This window comes from Bison bison, unplaced genomic scaffold (assembly GCF_000754665.1).
Source record: "Bison bison bison isolate TAMUID 2011002044 unplaced genomic scaffold, Bison_UMD1.0 scf7180017851926, whole genome shotgun sequence".
In the NCBI taxonomy this organism is placed as follows: domain Eukaryota; kingdom Metazoa; phylum Chordata; class Mammalia; order Artiodactyla; family Bovidae; genus Bison; species Bison bison.
The window spans coordinates 78,844-106,317 of record NW_011482499.1 but is presented as its reverse complement, the minus strand read 5'-3'; the positions used below and the strand labels follow the sequence as shown (position 1 = coordinate 106,317).

Sequence of the window (27,474 nt, the reverse complement as noted above, 5' to 3'; positions counted from 1 at the left end):
GGAGGCCGGTTCCAAGAGTGGGTGGAGGTGGTTGCTTTCTGTGCAATAGATCTGATTGGGTTTGTTCTTATGTCAGCTGGAGACCCTGTTTGGTTGAAGAGTGCATTCTAGGGGGATGGGGACTTCTAGGCAGGTACATTTCTTTAGAAACACTCCAACCAAGTCATTGACAGCTCCCATCCTTTTATGGTCTTTATTAATAGACTTCTCATCTCCTTCTCTCTTTTCCCCAGCTCTTAAAAAGAGAATTAAAGACCACTCAAAAATAATCATAGGCTTTTGCTTTCTTTTTATTTTTAATCAGCTGATACCATAAGAGTGCCCTTTTAGTACAACCATTTAGTATTTCTTTCGTGAAATATTGAGTTTTAATCGAGATCTATGAAAATAGGAAAGAGGTCTAATTGCTCAGAGTGGTGTCTGAGACAGCTCTCTCTTCTAAAATGAACTTTGAACCTTCCAGCAGTCTTCAAATGCACAGAAATCTTGGTTATTTTTCTCTAGCATTAGAAGCAGGTGGAGCTGGGAGACACTCAGGAATACTAGTGGGCCTTCGAGCCAGCCAGGGAAGGGGAAGGGGTGGCTTTCATTGCTCAGATATAGATTATAGTCATGAAGGCAAAGCTGTTGCAGTGGGGGAACCAGATTGCTGTCCATCTACTCTGTGCATTTGATAGTTTATTTAGGTAATTTTTTATTTATAGGAAAATCAGGAAAATGGCCACAAGCAAAGCTAGAAAGCTGAAGACTTTAAGTAAGCTTGCAAAGAGAGACGGGGATTCTTGTACAATTCGAGTTTTGGTGGCCTTGAATGTTCGGTCCCACTGGGTCATGATAGCATTTCGGGCTCCTTCCCATTTCCCTGGACCAGTCAAACGGAACTGGTATGGTGTGCATGGGCCAAAGAAGATGGCCAAAGCCAGGCGTGGATCCGTCAGGAGCAGAGAGAACAGGTTGGGCTTTGCGTTGATAGCGGTCAGGAGTTCATCTATATATGTGATATAATCGGTTTCCAAAGCTTTGCAGTAATACAAGCCAAACCTTTATAAAAGGAAGATTGGGATAAAGGAGAAAACAAAAAGATTAAATAACGGTAACCTTAGAACAAGTAAAAGTGCCAGAAATAAACAATAGGCTGCAAAATTTGAACTGGTTTCTGTATTCTTCCCTCCATGCCCATAGCTGTCTATTGGTCTCATGGTATTGTTTAAATACAAGATAGATCCTTTGAAAAAACACTCTGTACACATGGTTCGTCAAATGCTGATAATGAATCTAGTATTACTTTAGTCCTATTGTCAAATGACTAGCAATTTCTAGAAAAAAGGTTTTATATAATTTTACTATTCCTACATCTTCCTGAAACTCAATTATTGCTTGATTTGTATAATGTGAAAAATCACAAAACTCAGTAGGGTGAAATTCTGTGTAATGCTAGTATTAATCCTTAATTAATTAATCCCTTGACTGACCAAAGTGACAAAAGCTTTTGCTTCATGTAGTTCTAATTAGTGATTTATGTTATACCAGAATTGCATAATGGAGATCAAATCATATCCCAGGTTGAGAGACACTGAAAGTGCTTTTATAATTTTGGGATTTAGGACTTTGACAAGGATAGAACAACATTTGAAGTTTGGAAATATATATGAAGGAGAAAAGTGGTGTTTCTTAAATGCAGTGATTTTAAGAATTTTTTCTCGGCTACAAACCCCTTCTTTTTCCCAAGTGAAAAATATATGTCAAAGTCTGAAACATAAATAGTAAAACAGAGAAAATAATAGGAGCTTTAGGATTAGGACTTGGGGAGAGCAAGAGTCCCTCCCAGCTGGCCGTCTGCCTTCCACTGTCCCGGCCCTTCGTGGTAGCCAAAAAGCAGAGCACAAGTGGAGACCTGTCTCTGGAGAAGGGCCAACAAACTTGTTGACTAGATGCTAACTACTTAAGGTTTATGAGGGCCATGTTACAGTTTCTACCTCAGCTAGTCAACTTTGCTGTCCTAACATGAAAGCAGTCTTAAACAATACGTAAATTGCGTCTGCTCAGTCGCTCAGTCGTGTCTGACTCTTTGCAACCCCATGGACTGTAGCCCGCCAGGCTCCTCTGTCCATGGGATTTCCCAGACAAGAATTCTGGAGTGGGTGGCCATTTCCTTCTCCAGGGGATCTTCCCCACCCAGGGATCAAACCTGTGTCCTCCGTATTGGCAGGCAGATTCTTTACCAGTGAGCCACCAGGGAAGCCCAAACTTGAGTGGGGCTGTGTGCTAATAAAGCTTTACTTATGGCCACAGTGATCTGAATTTTACATAATTTGCACGTTTTATAAAATCTTCTTCTTTCCAATGATTTAAAATAGGAAAATAGGTGGTTGGCAGATTTGGTCCATCGGCCCTGTTTTGACTCATGTTCTAGAGTGGCTGTCTGAATAAAACAGGAGAGGTGAACGTAGATTTGCTGAAATGAGTGAATGAGCCGACCCTTTGGTGTCAGAGTGGATAAACACAACAGTTTGCCTTCTGATTATGGATAGAAGTATAGAGTAATATCTGGTAGATAAGGATTAATTACATTTGGTTTAGAATCTAAACTCCACGTCTCCATGTCGTGCTAGATGACCATGGTCTAGAGTGATGGTTTAGGACATTAAAACCTGTTTCCTTTGCCTTTCTTTCCTTAAACAGGCTAGCTTAGTCTTTTTCCCCCCCTTTTGAGTCTTAGCCGCTTCTTTTTTCTCCAGTGTAACTCGCACAATTCTTTGCTCTTGCTTTACCAGTTTTAGTTATGATTCAAAAAGAATGCATAGCATTTAACTTACCCACTGGGCTTGTTTTTTTTCCTTTCATTAACTTCCTCAATCATTATGCTTGATGGTGGTAACTTAATCACACCTATAAAGCAAACAAATAAAAATGCAATGTAACTTCAGTGCTTACTTAGCAGGCAAAGATGCTTTACTACTGCACATCTTTTATTTCTAGTACCCAGCTAGTCATTTATTCTTTTGGCAGAAATGTTAGCAGAGTAATGTTAACTCCTGGTGATTATGCCACCAGTTGAAGAGATAAGAATCAGATCCCCTCACTACTTATTTGATGTTGCAGAACCTCACAACTGGCTTGACTGAATTTGTCATTCAATTGATTGAGCTTTTAAAATGTTAAAATGTTAATTGAACCAGTTGATTGAGTCAGAATAGCAGCTGATATTTTTTGATCCATGATTTATCTTCTGTGCTTGTACTGGCACAAATTCATTGTGATATTGTAATTCAGTGAACAATAGATGGATTTGCTTAAAAAAATTCTAGTATTTTAGATGGGAGGTGGGAAAAGTCTCAAAATTTCCAGTATCTAAAATGACATGGTAAACTGAACACATATATCCTATTATTTCTTTTTAAAAATTTAATTATTTTACTTTGGCCACACCATGTGGTTTGTGAGATGTTAGTTTCCCAATCAGGGATTGAACCTGAGCCCTCCACTGTGAAATGAGGAGTCATAACCCCTGGACTGCCAGGGAATTCCCATGTTCTCCTATTTCTTATACACTTACCTTTCAGGACCCGAACAGCCCATCGAGCTTGCGTATCCCCTGTGGGTAGTAAGGAGCCCAAGGGTTTGATGAGACCAATGACAGCCAGGGTTGGCTTTGGCAGATGTGCAGGAAAGATGTACTTGTATAGCGATGCCTGGCCATCTTCGACTTTCACTACAGTCTCGTCAAGGAAGGGGAAAGCAAAAGTGTATCCAGTGGCAAAAACAATGATATCGATGGGCTCTTCCTTTGGGGTGTTGCTAAATACGACAGAGTTTTCCTTCACTTCCTTAACTCTTGGCTTGATGAGTACTTTCCCAGTGATGATACGGCCTGGGAGCTCGTCATTTAGCACAGGCTCTCTTAGCTGTACCCTAGACATTAAAATGGATAAGGAAGAGATCTGCCAGGGACCGATGGGGCCAGCCCTCTCTCCTCCTCCCCTTCTCCTCTTCATTCTGTGACTGGCCCCTCAGCTAGGCAGGAGGTGACAGTACTGTGGGAAGTTACCTCTGTGGGAGTGGATTCATGAATGACCAAGAGGGATGATGGAACCATGCTTACCATTTACAAGAATTTAGAAGCCTCGGGAGAAGGAGGTCAGAGTTTTCTCTAGCTCTGCTTCTCCTGCTGAATTCTAGCATTCAGCTATCCCTGTCATTTTAGAGAGAGCTGAATGCTGAAGGACCACAAGGGAAACCAGGGACTTCTCTATCTGCTGAGAAATGCTAGAAACTCTTTCCTCCTCGGAAGCAATTGTACAAGGAAAACATGCATGTGTTTAAAAGGAACCAGGGCAGAATTAGCTTTTTCTGGCTATGCCTTTGGAATCACCCTTTTCTGGCTGTGTCTTTGGAATCACAAAGCAAATACTTTGCAAGATGATTTTAAGTAAGCTGAGTCATTTTGGGCTTATGGTGAATGCACAGAAACAGACAATGTGATAAAATGGAAGGTGCTCTGGAGCAGGAGGTAGTTAGGGTGGCTTTGTGTCCAAATGTTTATATTTAACAGAGCTTGGGAAAACCATTTCGTCTTTGTAGGCTTTCTTTTATTCACCTGTAAAATAGGGATGCTAATACTTGCCATCCTTGTTAGTTGATTGGGTAGGATGAAGAACATATGAAATAGTGTATTTCTAAGAACTTTGGAAATGAAAAAGGATTAGCTAAATCTAACAGGGAAGATATTATAATTCCTCAGGCTTCTATTACATTTTCTAGGCTTTGTGGGATTAAATAAAGTCTTTTGAGTGGCCATTTAGGCTAAATCAAGCTTATGGTAGGAAAGGCTCTGGTGAAAAGTTTAAAACTCCTAGGGGACTTGGAGTTAGGCAACAGAAGAGGGTAGGTAAGAAAGGAAAAAAATGGAGACAATAGCAGGACTAGACAAGCAGGGAGAGACGAAGGTATATGAGAGAAGGATGAAGAGACCTAGAGGAATGAAGTACATGTAGCAGGAAGGGGGCTGCCTGCCAACCCTGGTGGCTTGGGTGCCACCTGATCCATCCTGGTCCAGAGTGGAATCTGGGGGAAGATCAGACAGGATCTCTAGGCTGTGGTGTTACCCTGGCAATGGAATATAATTGTACAGAGTCAATGAATGAGGAAGTAAAATAAAACCACTGGTTCTCATTAGTGGGATAAGTAATGGGTTGTAACTGAAAGGACAAGACTGAAATCAAGGTCATCTTGGGAAGAAGGCACTGTCCTTTGAAAGATGGTGAAGGATTAAGTTTTTCCCACACTGTGAAATAGTGTGCTTTTGTTGGAAGAGTCATAGACAAATTTTTCTCTTTTGATTGATGCAACTAAGGTTTATGTAACTTGCCAAGGTCACAGAGTCTGCTTGGTACTAGATTAACTTGGGCAAGTGACTGAACTTCCCTAAGTCTTAGTATACCCATTCTGAAAGGGAGGTTATATGGCTTACTTTAAAGGGTTGTTGACAGTTATGTATCACATAATTCTACTTACCAAGCACTAAAAACAGTTAGCCATTATGACTAAGTAATTCATATGAAGTTTTCCTTCATACTCAGTCTTGTTGCTGTATTATGGTTGCTGGAAGGACCAATGCCCCTTCTCCCTAACAGCCTTCTGCAGACCCTCCGTATTTACCTGTCTTCTGGTATTAAGCCATAATTTGCATGATTGAACCAGCTGTTCATCCTTTTCGCTATCAACCAGTTCACAATTGGAGTTGGAAGAGAATTTCTGAATGTGTTCTGAAATCGTGTCATGAAAACCATGTCCCATGGGTACCCTGAGTCAAAGACACGGCTGATCACCCATGCCCCTCCGGTGGTGCTGAGGAACACCTAGAAGCAATCAAAGAGGTCACTCAGTTTGACACAGTGAACAGGGCTGGTTCGTCAGAGATGAGAGAAGTTTCATGAATTGAAAGGCACCAAATAGCCAGCCACCCCCAAAATACCTCCCTGACAAGACAGTTTTGGCTTCTCTAACTCCCACTTTAAAGTTATTCTTTTGAGATAATGGTTTGAGTATCTAGAGTATGAAAATGCCTTAGCACGTATTATTGAGCACTTTTTATCTGCCAGGCTCAGTGCTAGACCCCATGGTGAATTATATATTGTGGTTGGCCATAGGAACTTAGAATCTCATGTGAGAAGATAATGTTATCTCAGGTGATAACAACTTTGTATGCTAGTGACTATGAACAAGAGCAGGGCAAGGATCCAACTGAAAGTTGTCTACAGGGACTTCCCTGGTGGTCCAGTGGTTAAGACTCTGCCTTCCTGGATCAAACCCATGCAGGAAGCACGGGTTTTATCCAGGGAACTAAGATACCACATGCTGCACAGTGCAGCTAAAAAAAAAAAAAATGTCTGCAAAGAGTTTCAACATAAACATTGTTAGAACTGACAGTAAAATTTAGTAATACAACTAGTTTTAGTGGATTTTTAAAAAACAGATTATTTAACTATTTGAGTTTATCAGCTGACCTAGTTTGTTAAGCTAATAGTTGCTTTGGAACCTATACAACAAGGAGTTGTCTGTATAACTTTTTAAAAGTTGAAAAATTTAGTCAACTGATCTGTTGCTTTGCAAATACAAAACAACTGGTTTAATGCCTGGTTTTTCTTCCAATAAACTGGGGCATGGTGGCCATAGCTGCAGTGTTAGTGTTTTTATGACACATTTTGTTTGACCTTATAATACTGGAGTGGGTAGCCATTCTCTTCTCCAGGGGATCTTCCCCACCCAGAGATAGAACCTGGATCTCCTGCCTTGCAGGCAGATTTTTTACCATCTGAGCCACCAGGGAAGCCTAATAATATGATGGAGCCTTATGGTGGCAAGAATTATGAGCACATCAGTAATTCTGACGTTAGACATATTTGCACCTGCCTTTCTTCATCATGATGCAGAATCAGATATGATATTTTGGTAGAAATGAATTATATTCTGAAACAAGGGGAGTTTCTTTGTCAATATAGAAATGGTGTGTGCCAAAGCATGTTTTCAGACTGAAGAAATTTCCAGCGGTTAGAGAAATAGAAGTAGTAATGCATGACTCACGTGTGGTGGTCATTGTGAATGGGCCTGTGCTGATTTTTGCTTCAGAACCTCCTTTCCCTTCCTTCAGGATAACTCTACCAAATTGCTAAGTTTCTCCAAATCAGTCAATCAATCATCAAGTTCCTTCCTTAAAGTTCCAGAAAGGAACACACTCCTAATTTTTCTTCCTCATACCTATTTTCATTCTTGCAATTATTGACCTAATTATTTATACTTATTTACTTGACATCTGTTTTCCCCATGACTATACCATCTATCAGAGAAGGCAATGGCACCCCACTCCAGTGCTCTTGCCTGGGAAATCCCATGGACGGAGGAGCCTGGTAGGCTACAGTCCATGGGGTCGCTAAGAGTCAGACACGACTGAGCGACTTCACTTTCAATTTTCACTTTCATGCATTGGAGAAGGAAATGGCAACCCACTCCAGTGTTCTTGCCTGGAGAATCCCAGGGATGGAGGAGCCTGGTGGGCTTCCATCTATGGGGTCGCACAGAGTCGAACACGACTGATACGACTTAGCAGCAGCAGCAGCATACCATCTATGACAGCAGGAATCCTGTTTGATTATTCTATTCTTTCGTGTAGCCTCCATGCCTGGCACAACATTTGGTATAGCAGAATTCAATGACTAATATTGATTTGTCGCCTGAATGGCTTTCAATGAGTTTATAGCATAGTTGGAAAGAAAATACATACTATAAATAATACATACTATATATTTTACCTATATATAAAAGGTAATTGCCATGCCGTGCTAAGTTGCTTCAGTCGTGTCTGACTCTGTGTGACCCTATGGATGGAGCCCACCAGTCTCCTCCATCCATGGGGATTCTCCAGGGAAGAATACTGGAGTGGGTTGCCATGCCCTCCTCCAGGGGGTTTTCCCGACTCAGGGACTGAACCTGCGTTTCATAAGGTTCTTTATCACTAGTGCCAACTGAGAAACCTCATAAAAGGTAATGAGCAATACCAAGAATTAAAAGTGCCATCTGAGGAGTGTAAATTTCAATTATTACATAAATTCATACTGGAGAGATGATTTTGTGTTGGGTAGAGGTATCTGGGAATGTAAATGTAAATTGTAATAAAAGAGAAAAGGGCACTGCAGAAGGGAGGGCTATGGTGTGAATGAAGGGGAAAATAGAGACTTGGGGGTGGGAAAGGTCACAGAGCAGATCAATCAGTGTTCAGTTGATGATCGTGTGGGAAAGTAGTGTAGGATAAAGTTAAAATGGCAGATCTGGACCAGGTGATGGAGAGCCCTGTAATTTATGATTTTTTTTTGTTAGGTAAGGAGGAGTTGTTAGTTTTTTAACATGAGTGTCATAAGGAGAGTAGGCTTTTCAGAGGATTTGTCTGTTGGTGGTTGGGGGTCTGGATGGATTGTCGTGTGTGGGGGGTGGACTGGGATAGGAGTACAGGCCCTTAAGGTAGAATTAGGAGCAGGGGCTTTGAATGGAAGAGACTTGGGTTTGAGGACTGGCTCTACTGCTGGTAGTGTGCCTATAGGCAGCTTGTTTAACTCTAGGTTTCAGTTTCTTCACTTGTGATTAAGGAGTCTTGTACCTACTTCATGGCTTGTTTTGATGATTGGCTGAGGTCATGCAGTAAAGCCTTTAGTGCTGTTCTCAGTACAGAATAAGCAAGCCCCAGTAATAGTAACTCTTTCCATAATTGTTGTGAGGAGGACTGTGTAATAGATCCCACGTGAGGTGGTATGGACCTGATGAGGATGGTGACAACCAATAAGGAAAGGAAGGAGCAAATGGAAGATCTTAGTAAGAAAAAATTAGCCAGAATTTTCTGACCTATGGGACTGAGTAAGAAACAGATGCTTCCTGTAACTCACTTTGGCTGGGAAAATAGCACAAATAGGAAGTCATAGAACTGAATTTTTGAGGAAAAATGACATGATATATGACACCTGGAATTTATAGTAACATGTATGAACATTCAAGAAAAAAGTACCTAAAAAATCTGTCTGTGTGTGTGTGTTTTAGGAATTCTTTTTTCTTTTCATCATTTATCATGGTGTCAAACATAGTTTGTTTGAGGCAAGCATCTTAAGATAAAGCCCCTCATTAGGTAACACCAAGAACAATACCTTCTTTGCCAGGTGGCTGGCCTCCACAGCAATGTCTGTGCCAGAATTTCCCATTCCAATAACAAGAACGCTCTTGTCCCTAAATATATCTGGATGTTTATACTCTCGGCTGTGGAAATACTGGCCTTTAAAATTATTTATACCTATAGAAAAAAAAGGAAGTCAAATAGAAAGTTTACAAGATCTGTGAATGAAACACACATTATTTAGCTAATAACATCCTTTTGATGGGTGACTTAGGTTGTTTTAATAGCATACTCAATTTTAAGAAAATCTGAAACATGGATACATAATTATGCAAGATACAGAAATTGGTGAGTGATTATTTTATGGAGATACTTACTCCATCTCACTAGATGGCCCTTTAGTTTTACTTAGTAGATGATTACTAAGTTAAAATATCATGGCACTGTAAAAAAAATCCACCCTGCCAACCTACTAGGGATTTCAAAGTTTTTGAGCATGAGCCACCCATCCTTGCTTTGCCCTGCAGTAAACCAATTTCTGCTAAAAACAAAAAACAAAACAAAAAACTAAAAAAAGGAAAGAAAGAAAAAAAAATCATGGCATTAAGACTTACTAAGCTGAAGTACAAGAGGTCATTACTTTTAAAAATTTGATAGAAATGAATGTGACAGAAATACTCTATTTACTAATTTGATTATTTAGAACTTTTCGTAAGCAAGGAGAAAGAGCAGAGAAGTTAAAGTGAACTATGAGTCAGTGCTTCCACTCTATTCAGCAAATTTTTTGGACACCTCTTATGTGCCAGACACTGTGCTAGATGATATGGGAAATAAGAAATAAAAATATGGGACTTTCCTGGTGATCCAGGGGCTAAGAATCTGCCTTCCAGTGCAGGGGATACAGGTTCGATCCCTGCTCGGGGAACTAAGATCCCACATGCTGCAGGGTTACTAAGCCCATGTGACGCAACAAGAGAAGCTTGAGTGCCACAGCAAAGACCCAGTGCAACCAAACTTTTTTTAAAAAGGAAATAAAATTATAGTCCCTATTTGAAAGATCCTTGTGTGTTTACTTTGGTGACTGATGGTAACTTGGCTAGGTTTGCTGAGTCAGCCAGAGTTGGCTCAGAGAAAAAGGAGTTATGTTAGTTATACTGGGATCAGCGCTGTTTGAACTAGATAAGACATCTCAGTTGATGCCAAATCTCATTGAAACATCAAATGCTTGTGGAGGGTTTTGGAAAATACTCTTAGGTTGCATAAAACAGTCAAAAGTAGTACATCCTGTGCAAAGAACTTTTTTTTTTTTTTTTAAAGAAAATATGATAGCAAATCTAGATTCTCAGTGAATTCTCAGGATATGGATGCTGTGGCACATTAGTGGCGCATTACTGGGCCTTAACCAAGGCCAGTAACTCTATTTCACCTTAAATATTTAGAAGTCTAACATGAATCTCAGTTAAAACCCAACCACAATCTAGATCATTTTGAATTTAGCAATGATGCAATCAAATTCAAATATTGACTTAGCTCAACATTTGACCCAATAGGGATTCAAGAACTGCCAGGAATGGAGAGCTGGACAAGTTTAATTAGAATAATAGAATTATCTGTGAATGTTATATTGTCTTAGATTCTCTCTGATCAGGCTTTTTTGGATCACAAGTGGACAAATATGAGACTCCGTGGTTGAGTCTTCTATCAGACTAATACTTTCCCCACTTATATTACAGGAGAACAGAGCAAGAACTTTTGTTAGGTGAAGTGGCTGTGTTAGTAAACACAGCTGAATGTATATGGTTTCTGAATTAATAAAATAAATTACCTTGGGAAGTTATATATTTATTCCAGCTGTAATACCTATTATATTTACTAAGACTTTTTGGAACGCTTTCTTCTGGAATTGCCTCCAGAACTCATGACATGTTTTTTTTTGAATAACTTCAACAAATTTAATTTTTGTGACAATTAACAACTACTCCAGGGTGTATGTAAGTCTGCTGTGGGGCAGAGAGAGAGATGATGAGGTTTGGAGGACTCCATTTCAAGGCTAAAGTCATGAAATTTTAGTGCTCAAAGTCTCCTTAATAATAATTTAGCCATGGATTTGAAATAACCAATTGGTAGTGGCTGGTAATATGGATATTGAGAAAGATGGCAAATACTGATAGAGTTCTGTTTGCTTGATTTGTGATATATGCTGTTGGGTAAGGTAGGTCAAACCCCTCAGTTTCTAGGAAGGAAAACAGAGGTTTAGATAGGTTAAGTGGAAAGCCCAAGATTATATAGTTTTTTTTTTTTAACGTCTGATGGGTAATGTGCCGGTGTCCTAACAAGGTTTAGGAGGGAGTACATGTCATGCTGGCTGGAAGAAGCACAAGCTGGAATCAAGATTTCTGGGAGAAATATCAGTAACCTCAGATATGCAGATAACATCACCCTTATGGCAGAAAGTGAAGAGGAACTAAAAAGCCTCTTGATGAAAGTGAAAGAGGAGAGTGAAATGGTTGGCTTAAAGCTCAATATTCAGAAAACGAAGATCATGGCATCCGGTCCCATCACTTCATGGGAAATAGATGGGGAAACAGTGGAAACAGTGTCAGACTTTATTTCTTTGGGGCCCCAAATCACTGAAGATGGTGATTGCTGCCATGAAATTAAAAGACGCTTACTCCTTGGAAGGAAAGTTATGACCAACCTAGATAGCATATTCAAAAGCAGAGATATTACTTTGCCAACAAAGGTCTGTCTAGTCAAGGCTATGGTTTTTCCAGTGGTCATGTATGGATGTGAGAGTTGGACTGTGAAGGAAGCTGAGCACCGAAGAATCGATGCTTTTGAACTGTGGTGTTGGAGAAGACTCTTGAGAGTCCCTTGCACTGCAAGGAGATCCAACCAGTCCATCCTAAAGGAGATCAGTCCTGGGTATTCATTGAAAGGACTGATGCTGAAGCTGAAACTCCAGTCCTTTGGCCACCTCATGCGAAGAGTTGACTCATTGGAAAAGACCCTGATGCTGGGAGGGATTGGGGGCAGGAGGAGAAGGGGACAACAGAGGATGAGATGGCTGGATGGCATCACTGACTCGATGAACGTGAGTCTGGGTGAATTCTGGGAGTTGGTGATGGACAGGGAGGCCTGGCGTGCTGCGATTCATGGGGTCGCAAAGAGTTGGACACAACTGAGCAACTGAACTGAACATGTTATGCAACAGTGTGAACACCCAATGATCACACTTATGAACTTCAAAAGGATCATAGCTTCTTAATTGTATAGCCTGGAATCTATACCTTGGGTATAGATACTTGGGTCCCAAGCTCATCTGATTTAAACCGAGCACATTGGCTCCATTGCTTTCAAGCTATATGTTATCCTAATCTGACCTGACTTGAGTAACATCTGCAGGGCAGGTCTAGGACCATTTCAAGTACATGAATTTGTTGTAAAGTAAGTATTGCTGTCACTACAGGTCATATGTAGACTGTGATTCCTCCACTGGACCCCTATAAAACTCTTTTCATTCCTTTTGTGCAGGCTATGTGTTGTCTTATCCACTTCTGTATTCTTAGCAATAAACACAGTGTACTCTCTATGTCATGAAATTTTCTGGATTCTTGGAGTGATCCTGTACCAGGCACTCCTACGTGGGAGTTGGAGTAACTTGCCTATTCAAGGATTTTCTCTGTAGGCAAGAAATGGGTGAGGTGGAAAGAATTCATAGTTGAATGCATTTAAACCAAGGCTGTTGAGTCTTTCTCAGGGATGCTGAAGAGTTTCCTGCACCAGTAAGAAGGCTGAACTGCTTTCCAATTCAATGATTATAGTCTATGACAGTTTTCAGGGTGTGTTTTATCTTAACGTGGCCTGACTTCAGTAACAGCTGGGGGCAGACCAGGTATCATTGGAGGGAGATGAGTTAATTGTGAACTGAGCCTTGTGATCATTACAAGTAATATTTAGATGATTCAGAGAAAAATTTGCTAAAATTTGAACCTTTTGAATCCTTTGCTACAGATTAAATAAACCAAACCTCTGGATTTTCTATTCCCTCTGAGTTGTAATCCAATTGAAATTTGACATAAATGAATCATGGTTGCAAAAGCCAGATGAAGAAACTGAGGCCCAAAGATGTCTTAATTTGCCTCCCAAGACTCGTGCCCCTGGTGACTATTAACCAGTGCCGTAAACCTTTGGTCTAGGTAACTACCATGACCCATAGACACAAACAAACAAAAATCAAGTTATTGTTTCCTTTATTCACAGATTGACATTTGTGACCTCTACTCTCACCTTTGTCAATGCACTACTGCTGAGGCTAGCAAACTGTCTAGGTCTCCCAAGTCTTAAAAGGCTTTCTGGTGCTGCCAGTTACTTAGGGATGGACACTGAACCTCAGTGAAGCATAAAACTGCTTAATAGTTATTCATTCTACTCTTTGGTACTTATAACTTGTTACTCATGAAAGCCAAAATCTGGCCAAATAGCGCTGGTCAGGGGAAAAAACCCTCTTACCTCACTACTTTATTTAATGGAGGAAATCAATAGGAATGTATTTCCAGAACAATCCAGTATCAGGGTTGGTCACATAAGACAAATTAAAGTCAGTTGTAGAAAGGGCTATACCTGGAAAGGAGTCCAGTGGTAGATTCGGATTAGTAAAAAAACCAGTACAGACCATGACAGCATCAAAGATGGCTGACTCTTGCTTCCCTTCACACAGAGTGACTACCTCCCACTGGCCTGTGGCAGTAAAATCTGGGCGTTTTCTTACACTGCAGACTTTTGTCTGAAAAAAGAATCATAGACATGGTTAATAGTTTTCAAGATTCCAGAAAGGGCTTGCTGGCTGACATGCCAATTATTTAAAATGTTCTCGAGCGCAGACTAAATATAATAAGCATAACCCTAGACGTTGAATTGGGCTCTCAGGTTAATCACAATTTTCTGGATGGAAGTATTCTAAACTTAGAGTTGTAGAGGGGTATTGAAGAGAGGTGATAAGGTCTAAAAATTTTAAGTGATTTGCTCCAAGTCTCACAATGAGTAATAGAACCAAGATTATAACCTAGGATATTTCTGTGTTTTTGAAATTCTTTTTCTGCCATGTCTAGTTCCTATAGAAACAGCTCTTTTTTTAACTTTAAACTTTTTATTTTGTATTGGAGTATGGCCAATTAAAAATGGTGTGGTAGTTTCAGGTGAACAGCGAAGGGACTCAAGAGACAATTCTTTTCAACAGTTCCTTTCATAGAGACATGGATAGTATATAATTGAAAATATAAATCTGGTCACAAGTATCTTAGCTTATGAAAGGCCTTATAGGCTATGGGACTGAAGTTTGCCCAGACTGAGGCAACTATGGAAAAGTGCTCATTTTACGGGTGAATTTCTGTGGAGTTGATTGAATTTCAAATACAGTTGATTCTTGAACAACATGGGTTTGAACTGTGCAGGTCCACTTATATGTGTATTTTTAAAAAACAGTAAATATTACAGTACATAGGATTTATAAGTGTTTGAATCCATGGATGTGGAACTGTGCATACAGAAACAGCACAGAAATGCAGGAAATGGGAGATTTCCATTGTGTAGAGTTGGCCCCTCTAATCACCCATGTTGCTCCAGGGTCAACTGTGGTCTATTTTTATTCTCTTCCAGTATATGTATGTCCATGGGTATGAGGTTCTGATTCAGAAAATATATAAAAGAAATTTACAAGTCAAATTTAAAAGCATAAAAGAGACTTTGCTGCCTCATTTTCCTCTTCGGGTTTCAAAGAAGACAGACTTCTCAAGTCCAACTTAATGGTTCACTGTCTGGTTTATCATACTTGAAGTGCTTGTTGGGGGGTCTACATTTGTATTAGCAATCATCTTTTTAAAACATAAAATTTCAGCTAATTAAAAAATCATTCAAAATAAAATTTATTTTTATCTTGAAAATACTGAATTTATCATTGAAAATTTAGAATGTATAGAGAGGAAGGAAAAACAAAACCTCTCACAGACAGCTGCTTGTGTGTACTTTCTTAAAACTTTGGTGAACATCCAGTTTTATATATATATTTTAAAACAGGCTTGGAAAGCATGTAGTGAAGGAAATGTTCAGGTTCAGAAATTCTGATACATTATTAAAAATATTTTTGTGGATTATATCCATTGATTACGGCACTGTTTTATTTTTACTCTATCCCATGGGAAATAAGGAAGTGGGATGAAATATTCTTTGGACAACTTGAGTACTTTTAATTTTCTCCAGTTTTATTGAGATATAATTGACATATAACACTATATAAGTTTAAAGTGTACAACCTAATGATTTGACATGTGTGCATATTGTAACATGATTACCACAATAAGTTTAGTTAACATTTATCACCCCACATAGTTACAATTTTTTTCTTCTGATAAGAACTTTTATGATCTATTCTCTCAGCAACTTTCAAATATACAGTATGGTATAATTACCAATACATCTCCAGGATTGATTTACACAATATAAAATGTATCTCCAGAACTAATTTGTCTTATAACTGGAAGTTTATACCTTTTGACCACCTTCCCTTACACCCTAGCCTACTTCTGGCAGCCATCAGTATGTTCTCTATTTCTATGAGTTTGGTTTTTTTTTTTTTTTTTGTTTGTTTGTTTGTTTTGGCAATGCTTCGGGGGGCATGAGGAATCTTTAGTTTCCCAACTGGGGATTGAACACATGCCCCCTGGATTGGGAGTTCAGAGTTTTAACTGCTGGACTGCCAGGGAAGGTCCCTTTTTATTTTTGGATTCTACATATAAATGAGATCATATAAATTTGTCTTTCTCTGTCTGAGTTATTTCATTTAGTATAATGCCCTCAAGGTTCATCCATGTGTTTGCAAGTGACAGAATATTTTTTTTTACCAAGGCTGAATAATATTCCATTGTCTGTCTATCTTATTTATTAATCATCTATTACATTTCTATATCTACTTATCCATCAACGGACACAAGTTATTTCTATAGTTTTGCCTTTGTAAATAATCCTGTAATGAATATGGAGGTACAGACAGTGATTTCATTTTGATCAGGCATACTTTAAAGGTTGTGAATGTGAATCTTACATGGTACTTGTTTTGATCAATCTTTCCATGCATGTTACTTTTTCTGTGTAATTCTCCATGAATTCCTAACCATCCCTACCTCTTATAGGGAGGATAATAGGAGAAGAGAATCATATGAATTTTCATGTGTTTCTTGAGAGAAAGGAAAAACAGGAAGAAAGAAAGAGGATATATTTATTTGCTTCTGTCTTTCTACCTACCACCTGTCTCTTCCCCTAAAATGGGAAAGGAGGTGGGTATGGTCAATGAGAAGAACAATGTCAAAGATTTTTCTAATTCCAAAGATATCTAGAAAAATTTTCCTTCAAACAGTGAGATTTTCTTGTATATGAGCCAGTAAAAAGGACAGTAAAAAGGGAGAACCCAGGAGCTGGTAGGAAGTTCTCAATGTCCCTGTGTATAGGCATTTGGCTCAAACTGAAAATGTGATTTGATATTTTTAAGGTCCATTTGGATACTTGGATGGAAGCATTGCAAACTAAAAAAATTCTACAGATGAATCCTTAAGCCAACTATTCACTTCCACCTCCAGATTTACTTAGGGTGATTGTAAGTAAAAGGGGAAAAAGAATCCAACCAGGTGTTGTTGGTCTTGCCAGTTCATTCTCTCATTTATAGAACCCCAGGTAGAGAGAGATAACACAAAATAGGTAGGAAATATTTCCTGACTGCTAACTGATGTTTTGTGCCTTTCTTACCTTGAATTGAATGCATTCCAGGAGGTTGAACCGGTTTGCATACATTTTGAGATAATCCAGGAATTGAGAATTTGGCACATAGTTTGGATAATCTTCTGGGAATGGAAAGTCCGGGTAACAAGACATCTCCTTGCAGCTGTTGGAAACCACAGACTTGTAGAGGCTGGCTCTGCCTTCTTCAACATGTTCCTGTACAAGCAGTGCACGCACATGAGTGTGTATGCATGTGTGCATATAGCGTGCACACACATGAAATGAATACTAATTTTTAGATATTTGAAACATTGACTAAGATTAAGGTGACCCAGACAATTTATGTATGCGACCTTCTACTTTCTAATGGGATTTGGTATCCTGCACTTAACTTGAAAAATGATGAATATCAGGATAAGAATTACAATTTCATCATTATGTGCTAACAAACATAGGATAAACTTACCTGTCTAGATTTACACAGTATCACTGCAAAATAAAGGAAAATATGGAAATACACCAGACTCAGAAAGTAGTTTCTAGAGGATGAACGGTTGCTAGGTATGTTGATTTCATGAGGTATTGTCAAAAGGATTATGGAGAAAGGGCATTCAGATTATGAAGGATTTTGTATCTAAAATTAAGGAATTTGAATTTCGTAGAAACTGATGGAAGTGATTCATATTAAATTTTGAAAATATAATTCTGGTTTTACAAAAGATAAAGGGATCTGGAAAGGAAGGACACGAGGCTAGTTAAGAACTAGAAACACAAATCCATACAATTGCCAATGAGAACCTGAGCAAAAGCAATGACAGTTGAAACTGAAAGAGATTGGATTTGTTAGGTAGCAGAAAGGTAGAATGCATAGGATTGTGAAACTGATTAGATTTATGGTTTGGGAGAAGAAGCAGGTCAAGGGTTTCCAGACTGGACAACTGCGAGCATGGCAAAATGCTAAAGAATTTCCCATCCCAGTTTGAACTTAAATAACCAGCAAATAACAACATCTCAGACAACTAATACTACAAGGCTGAATAGTGGGCAGTTTTAGTTACTCATTTAGGTATATACATTGTCTCTGTTTTTTGGGTGTATTATAAAGGATTGTTCTAATTTCAGTGGGAAAGTTCTTAGCATTTTAATATTATTTGCCATCTTGGATATGTATAGTTCCTTTTTCCTGTGAAATAAAAATCATTTTTATGATCAAGTAGAAATGTGAATATAAACCTCACATATGGAGAGGACGTACTTTGTTCCCTCAAAAGGTGTGAATCTAGAGCTGCATGAAATGTGACATGTGTTGTGATAACAGAAAATAAAATTTTAACATATCTTTATAGTTTGAAGTAATGATACAGATCTCATCAACTGATGAGTTCCCATTATCTTGCTTATTTGTGGCTCCACATCTGATAGTCTTATTTATCCAGAACACATCTAGAAAACTGGAATCTAAATGGCTTCGGAGAAAGATGACTGTTTAAATCCTGACCTTTTATTCTGTAGAAGATCTAAAGCAGTGCTGTTCAAAGAGCCAGACTGGTATGAACTCTTTGCTACCAGTTTATGACAATGTAAGTACAGAAGTTGAGGGTAAGCGTCTTAAAACTTTTATAGTGATAATTTGACATTGTTCAGTATTCACGCATGTGGACTCCTTAGTGATGAACGGGATCCATCTTGGCTTTGTCTAAGTCATGTGATGAGTTGTGTGGGATTTGAACTGTGTAGTAGTCATGTGAGTAGGACTCCATTACAGTGTGTGACATTTCAAGGCTAGTTTGAAAACTATTACCCAAAAGTGCATAAAAGCTATAAGCTATTTTCTTTGATCGGAAGATAATTGATATTTGATTATAACTTTACAGAATAAATGGTCAGAACTGACTACTACTGGTAAAGGACTGAAGATAAGTTTTAAAAATACAGTGCCACTTGCTTCACTTTGGATAGCAGTTAAAAAAAGGAATATCCTGAGCTTGCTGAGGTTGCTTTGAATTTTTTTCTTCCATTCCATTCTTATATTCTGTGAGCCTCATTTCTTTATGTGTGCTGTTAAACAAAACTCAGAAACGGTTTAGATATATGTTAGGTCTTGGGAGGAGTGTTGTCGCCCATCCAATCCAGATTAGATAAAATGACAAACAAGAAGCAAGCTTAATTACCACATTATAAGCCTTAAGTATTAATATGTACGATGCATAGAGAAAGTGTGGCTATAGGTGTTTAATGGAGAACTGGTATTTCACACATAATGTTTTGTTTAGTAAAAAGTCACAAGTATAATAGTGATTTTCTACAGTAATTGCCTTGTACACACTTTCAAAGAAATTTGAATTTATGTTTTGTTTCATTTTCACCTTATTATAGCTCTTTTTATTGTATTTCACAAATATAATTGTCTATACTTCCTTGGAAATTAAAACAAACAAATCTGATTCTTTTCCACAGATTGAGGATCACAGCTGTTTAGATTAGCACTTCTAAATCTTATTAAGAATTGCGTGGGGAATCTTATTCATGTGTAGATGTTGACTTAGAGGTCTGGGTGAGCCTGAGATCCTGTATTTCTAGCAAGTTGACTTGCAGATGCTACTGGTCATGGACCATGCTTTGAGTAACAAGACTTTAGAGCAGTCCTACCTGATAAGAGTGGGATGTAGGCCACACATGCACTTTAAAAATTTCCAATAGCCACATTAAAAAAGGCAAAGAGGATACTCAATAATTCCAAAATTTCATAATTTCAATATGTAATCAATCAAAATTATTAATGAAGTATGAACTTTTTTTCTCATATTAAGTCTTTTAAGTCTAGTGTATATTTTACAAACCTGAATCCAAATGCTAAATTTTCACTGGAAAAAGTGGATTTGCATACCCAAATTGTTAACAAACGCATAAAGATTCTCCAATAACTGAATTGAGTATTGGCTTTAAAATGAAAATTAATCAAAATTAAATGAAATAAAAAATTCAGTTCTGTAGTCAAATCGACTACATTCCACAGTTACCTGTGGCTGGTGGCTACCTTACTGGACAGCACAGGTTTAGACCATCCTTAAACTTGAAGCCAGGTATTAGAACTAAATTTAGTGTTGGTTTGATATAGTTAAACATGATCAAGTTTCTTCTGGGTTGTAGGAATGAAGAGAATGCGAATAGCTCTAAAGAGCTGTAATATTGAGAAGTGAGAGCAAACAGCAAGGGAAACAACTAGAGTGTAAGGAGAAAAACACCAGTTATCAACATTTTGGGATCAGTCAGTGTGTAACCAAAGCTCATTCACTTTTCTCTGGCATCTGAGAGCAGCATATTGTAAATAATACTTTGTTAATACTGCCGATTTCTAGTTAGCAGTAATAAAAGGCTAAATTTGGAATATACACTGTTAAAGAAGGGTAGAGATGTGTATAATATCTTGTTGTAAAGATTTTCATAAAAATAGTTCAAGAAACTTTAAAGCATTTAGTAATGGCATATTTAAAAATCAAAGAGCAGTGGAGACTCACTGAAACTGGATAAGTCATGAAACCATGGTGACTTTAAAACAAATGAACCCACAAACAAAAATAGAAAATAAAGAAACCAAAACCAGCTTTGTTTTGCAACATTTTGGAAGATAACTGTAAAGGCAGGAAGAAGAAAACTTTACAGGAAACACTGAAGCCTATTGTGAAACAATGTATCACAGATGTCAGCCTATAGGGTGGAATCCAACATGCTCTGTCTCTTTCCTCCTCCGCTAGTTTCTCTTGGTAAAAACACAAGGTCTGATGTGTTTAAGGTATATACAGAGATTACAGGTCCATGGCACTTCTGAATGAGGTTTCCAAGTCCTGAGCCCTCCCCTCCAGGGTTTGCCTCTGTGAAAAAAATGTCCCAATGATTCCCAGGCCCCACTGGGACCCCTGGCGGCAGGCACTCTTGGCATTCTCTCCGTCTTAGTTTGCCAGTTGCCATGGTATGCTGTGTGTGGACTCATGTTTTTCCTGATAATTGATGAGGGCACTTAGGGGAAACATTTTTGTCTTGAAGGGGCAACTGAATGAGAGGTGTGTGTATGTGAAAGTCACTCAGTCATGTCCAACTCTTTGTGACCCCATGGACTGTAGCCTGCCAGGCTCCTCTGTCCATGGAATTCTCTAGGCCAGAATACTGGAGTGGGTAGCTTTTCCAGTGGGTCCCCTTTTTCAGGGGATCTTCCCAACCCAGGGATCGAACTCAGGTCTCCCGCATTGTGGGTGTATTATTTACTCTCTGAGCCACCAGGGAAGCCCGAATGAGAGAAGGGAAAAGGGGAAATAATAAGGGCAAGAATTGAGGGGTTTTTGGCTTCTTGGTCCACTTGGTGCTGCAATACAATAGTAAGGACATTATATTCAGTAGAACACTTCATGGGATTTCATGAACAGTCCAGGATTTGCACGCCCTTATTCCTGAGCTATGGCACAGACTCTGGAAATGAATGGAGTATAGTTCTAGATAGCGCAGGTCCTGGAGTCAGACAGCCTGGGTTCATATTTAAGCAGAACATTTTTAGCTGGGTGACCTTGGGAATTTTCTTAAGTTCTCTGTGTCTCAGTTTTCTCCTCTTGAAATAGGAATAACAATAGTACATATAACCCTTGGATAAAATGAAATGATAGCTCTAATCACAAAGAGTCAGACATGACTGTGTGACTGAACTGAACTGAACTGAATGCATTTAGAACACTGCCTGATAAGCTCTCAAAAAATATTAACTGTTTTGTATTATTCTTCTACAATTACCATGGAGATTTACTTTCTCAAGTTCTGTGTCCTCCAGAGAAGACTGTTGGCAATGGGAAGAAGCTTTGTCAGGTCAGAGGTCTCTCCTTTCTCATTTAAAATATGGATATAAAATGATAATTAAAGTGACTACTATATAGACACATTAGAGACTTTCTCTCAACACTGAGTGTGGGGAACCCTGAGCTAGGTTGTTCACAGCTCTTGTTCTCAAGAACAATTGTTTCCTTCTTTTCCTCTCCTTTGAACAGTCAGAGCCCATTTTACTTTGTCACTTCTTTCCCCTATAGTCAGACTGCCTATATATAGTCTGTCCACAGTCTATAGATCTGTCTTCAGATCTACAGCACAGGTGGGCTGTGGAAACCTCAGAGAAGGCTTGAGGAACCCCATGAGAGGGTAGGGGCCTATCAGGTGGATCTATTCCAAGATGATATGAATTCAATAAATGTTTGTTTAATATATGAATAAAGTAAAACCTACTAAGATTACTGAACTTAAAAAATAAATTTTTAAGAAGTAAAAAGGTATCCATTTAACAGATCATTTCGACCCCTGTAAGAGTTAGGCTGAACACACCTAAAGAAACCTTCAATGATTTAAGGCGTGAAGTATTATACTTAATCATTGCCCTCACTGAATCCAAAAATATGTGGTACATAAGGTGCCTCGTGGGTTTTCTGGGTTGCTCAGCTGGTAAAGAATCCACCTGCAATGCAGGAGATCTCGGTTCAATTCCTGGGTCAGGAAGTTCTCCTGGAGAAGGGATGGGCTACCCACTCCAGTGTTCTTGGGCTTCGCTGCTGGCTCAGCTGGTAAAGAATCTGCCTGCAATGCAGGAGACCTGGATTCGATCCCTGGAGTGGGAAGATCCCCTGGAGGAGGGCATGGCAACCCACTCCAGTGTTCTTGCTTGGAGAATCCCCATGGACAGAGGAGCCTGGTGGACTACAGTCCATGGAATTGCAAAGAGTCTGATACAACTGAGTGACTAAGTACAACACAGCACAATGCACATAGTGGGTACTCAATTAACTGGAATAAGCAAAAGGATACATGTGTGGAGGCAAAGACCTTGATGGACAGAGGAAGAATGTCATTCCAGGGGAGGATTATTGTTACAGAGATGTGAAGGGTGAAGCAGAATGTGTTTCTGTCAGCATAGTATAATTACCTCTAGATGGTGTCAGTGTTCTACATGAAGGCTATTTCTCAAGGCTCCTTCCTAACCTAAAACAGTCTAAGAGTAATATTAGTTATGAGCGACAGGATAATTCCTGGCATGTTTTTCTTCAATTATTCCTCTACAGTTGAATAATCAGCCTTTAGCATTACTGTTCTAAGCCTCCTTTCCCTATTCAGAGCCTGAGAGAGTTGGTTGTAGAACAGATGTTCCACACTTGCCTCCTGCTGCCACTGGATTTGGTGCTCACAGGTGGGTTGTTTTCTTTTGAAATGTTGCCAACCCCTCCCCCACCCCGGAAAAGAAATGGGCTTTCTTTTCCGTTGCAACCTTTGTCTGCTTCCTCTTTAAGACTGTGGTCTAGAAGAGGCCAGAGTTATGCCCATATGAATATTGAATTGAACAGCAGTAGTCCATAATCTCTATAATGTTGAGGGCATCTCTCCACTTATTAGAAACCTTCTCCATATTTGTTTTCTTAGGTTTCTGCAGTTTGCCATTTTATTTTTGCTTTGTGACCCCTTCCACCCAGAACAGGTCCTAAAGATAACCCTTGTACATTTTGTGGCAAGGACAGCCCTTGCCTGGGCAGACTCTGATTCTACAGGTTTTGAATGTGCCACTTGCTTTGATTGCAAAGACACCTCCAACCATCTTCTGTGTGTGTGTGTGTGTATCTGCTGGGGTAGGAGCTGGAAGGGATTTCTCTAGAAAGACTCAGGAGACTCATAGCACGTTAAAGCTGAAAGTCCCCTATAAGGTCACTTAATTAGAGATTTTCAGTCAGGCTTTAGAGGAATCTCCAGGTAGTACAGAGGTGCCTTAAAGAGGCTTCTGTATCAAGAGAGAGCTGCTGAATGAAGGTGGAGGTGATTTTTCCTGCCTCCCAAGACCCTAGTAATTTAGCTTTTATCTATTTTTTAAACTGACTCCATGTTCTCATTTTACAGATGAGGTAATGGGGACTGAAAGGAGTTGTTAATTACTTAGGCTACTGCTGGGTCACCCTCTTTCTCATCCTTTTGATGTGCTATCACTTGCCTCACAGTGACCTCTTTTTTCCTTCATTCTCCACCCTGACTTCTTCAGCCTCCACAGATGCCATGTTTTCCTGAAAGAACTGAGGCCTCCATTGTGTTTGCTCCTGTGTCTTCTCTCCTTCACCTCAACATCTCTCGTCCATGTCCCTTTTTCCTTCCTTTCCTGTCTCTGAGGAAAGTGTGCCTCTGCACTTTCCCAAGGCAAATCCTTCCACTTGGATCTGCAATTCTACTTCTTCCTTTTACTGCTAGGATTTTGTCTCAATTTGGGCTAATGTATTCAGTCATTTCCTGTTATCCCAAGTATATTCTCTTTACTTGAGAGAAACATATATGGGTCTTCCTATCATGCAATCCAAACAAACACAATAGCAACAAAGACATTAATTCTGCTTATTATCCATTGCTTTCTAAATGGAGTGTGTGCGTGTGTGCTCAGTTGCTTCAGCTGTGTCCAACTCTTTGTGACCCTAAGGACTGTAGCCCACCAGGCTCCTCTCTCTATGGGATTCTCCAGGTAAGAATACTGTGGGGGTTTCCATGACCTCCACCAGGGTATCTTCCCCACCTGAGGATAGAATCAGCATCTCCTTCATCTCCTGCATTACGGGCAGATTCTTTACTAGCTGAGCCACCATGGAAGCTCCTTCTAAATGGAGTGTGAATCCTCAAACATTCCACCACTGTCCTCTTCTTCCATGTTTTCTCTTACACATACCCCATGTACCAATAAGCTATTTTTATTTTCCAACAAGCACAGTACTTTTTCTTTACAATATCCTCCCTGGTATTTCCCACTCAATCTCATTTGCCTGTTGAAATCTTCTAGAGTCCATCACACACTATCTCCTCCATGAAGCCTTCCTTGGCTTCCCTCAAGTGGATGTTATCCTGACTTCATTTAAATGCCCATAGTACTGCTCCCGACTTGCAAGATCCTGCCCTTTTCTATCAGTCTCGTAAAGAGACTGGGCATCACCACAGGGCAGGATGACTGTTTCTCATTTTTGTGTCCCTCACAGTGCTTTGTGCATAGGTGTTTGATCTGTCCAATTACATAGCCAGTTGGGCACAGATGGATCTAGAACACATTTCTCTTGATTCTTCATCAATGGTTTTTCTTTTTTTCTTTTTTTTTAGTGTGTTAATAATTGGGTATATGTGATTGACATAAGGGGCATTTTTCTCTGGTATCCCAAGGTCTCTGGGCTTACATTTTGCTATGACTGAGATTACTTTAACCAAACAACTCTACTAATTGTCCCTCTATTCTGGAAATTTATACTGCAAGCCAGCTCTCAACTCTGATGGATTAATGCTAACGCATCAGATTAATTAGTGGTAATCTGAGGTGTTGTGTTAAGAAGGATTCTGAGGTTAATTAGGTGAAGGGAATAGTGTTTGACTGGGTTTCCCTGATGTCTAGAGATAAAGAATGTCCTGCAATGAGGGATACATGGGAGACATGAGTTTGATCCCCGTGTTGGGAAGATCTTCTAGAGGAGGAAATAGCAACCCACTCCAGTATTGCCTGGAAAATCCCATGAACAGAGGAGCTTGGCAGGCTGTAGTCTAAAGAGTCACAAATGCCTGAGTATGAGTCCCTGAGTCCTAATAGTGTTTGATTAGCAGTGTCTTCAATGGCCATGAGAGGCCGTTATGGCATACATGTCAGGTTCTGCTTGTCTTTTGGAATGTATGTGGTTTGAATCATAGGAACAGAAGTTCTCTTTCCCCTAGGCCCCTTGGGGAGGTCTCTGTGCATCGATGGTCACATTTGGTGGTTGGACACATTTCAAGATATGCAGTTTTCCTTTATGTGAGCCAAGCTGGTTTATGCTGGGACTAAACTAGCATCATGGAAAAGAAATGCAAAAAAGCGAAATGGCTGTCTGAGGAGGATCCACGCACCAATGGACACCTTATCTTTGACAAAGAAGGCAAGAATATACAATGGATTAAAGACAATCTCTTTAACAAGTGGTGCTTGGAAAACTGGTAAACCACTTGTAAAAGAATGAAACTAGAACACTTTCTAACACCATACACAAAAATAAACTCAAAATGGATTAAAGATCTCAACGTAAGACCAGAAACTATAAAACTTTTAGAGGAGAACATAGGCAAAACACTCTCTGACATACATCACAGCAGGATCCTCTATGACCCACCTCCCAGAATATTGGAAATAAAAGCAAAAATAAACAAATGGGACCTAATTAAACTTAAAAGCTTCTGCACAACAAAGGAAACTATTAGCAAGGTGAAAAGGCAGCCTTCAGAATGGGAGAAAATAATAGCAAATGAAGCAACTGACAAACAACTCATCTCAAAAATATATAAGCAGCCCCTGCAGCTCAATTCCAGAAAAATAAATGACCCAGTCAAAAAATGGGCCAAAGAACTAAATAGACATTTCTCCAAAGAAGACATACAGATGGCTAACAAACACAGGAAAAGATGCTCAACATCACTCATTATCAGAGAAATGCAAACCAAAACCACAATGAGGTACCATTTCACGCCAGTCAGAATGACTGCGATCCAAAAGTCTACAAGCAATAAATTCTGAAGAGGGTGTGGAGAAAAGGGAACCCTCTTACACCGTTGGTGGGAATGCAAACTAGTACAGCCACTCTGGAGAACAGTGTGGAGATTTTTTAAAAAACTGGAAATAGAACTGCCATATGACCCAGCAATCCCACTGCTGGGCATACACACCGAGGAAACCAGAATTGAAAGAGACACGTGTACCCCAGTGTTCATCACAGCACTGTTTATAATAGCCAGGACATGGAAGCAACCTAGATGTCCATCAGCAGATGAATGGATAAGAAAGCTTTGGTACATATACACAATGGAGTATTACTCAGCCATTAAAAAGAATACATTTGAATCAGTTCTAATGAGGTGGATGAAACTGGAGCCTATTATACAGAGTGAAGTAAGCCAGAAAGAAAAACACCAATACAGTATACTAACTCATATATATGGAATTTAGAAAGATGGTAACGATAACTCTGTAAGCAAGATAGAAAAAGAGACACAGATGTATAGAACAGTCTTTTGGACTCTGTGGGAGAGGGAGAGGGTGGGATGATTTAGGAGAATGGCATCAAAACATGTATAATATCATATATGAAACAAATCGCCAGTCCAGGTTCGGTGCATGATACAGAATGCTTGGGGCTGGTGCACTGGGACAACCCAGAGGGATGGTAAAGGGAGGGAGGAGGAGGGGGTTCAGGATGGGGAACATGGGTATACCTGTGGCAGATTCATGTTGATGTATGGCAAAACCAATAAAATATTGTAAAGTAATTAACCTCCAATTAAAACAAATAAATTTATATTAAAAAAAAACAAATAGCTGTGAAAAGAAGAGAAGGGAAAAGCAAAGGAGAGAAGGAAAGATATAAGCATCTGAATGCAAAGTTCCAAAGAATAGCAAGGCGAGAGAAGAAAGCTTTCCTCAGCGATCAATGCAAAGAAATAGAGGAAAGCAACAGAATGGGAAAGACTAGAGATCTCTTCAAGAAAATTAGTGG

The 27,474-nt window shown here is 39.4% G+C and overlaps 1 protein-coding gene across 2 annotated transcripts in view; it reads right to left on the bottom strand.

The window, feature by feature from the left end:
• Positions 1–269: 269 nt before the first annotated feature.
• Positions 270–27,474, bottom strand: part of FMO1 (flavin containing monooxygenase 1) — a 36,913-nt gene continuing 9,708 nt past the window's right edge. For both annotated transcript variants that reach the window (XM_010851903.1, XM_010851911.1), the window contains exons 3-9: positions 16,952–17,140; positions 13,778–13,940; positions 9,189–9,331; positions 5,659–5,858; positions 3,557–3,912; positions 2,817–2,889; positions 270–1,041 (exon numbers count right to left, since the gene is read on the bottom strand). In XM_010851903.1, coding sequence (XP_010850205.1) covers positions 699–1,041; positions 2,817–2,889; positions 3,557–3,912; positions 5,659–5,858; positions 9,189–9,331; positions 13,778–13,940; positions 16,952–17,140 — 1,467 coding nt within the window. In that variant the 3' untranslated portion in view covers positions 270–698. The remainder of the gene's footprint in view (positions 1,042–2,816; positions 2,890–3,556; positions 3,913–5,658; positions 5,859–9,188; positions 9,332–13,777; positions 13,941–16,951; positions 17,141–27,474) is intronic.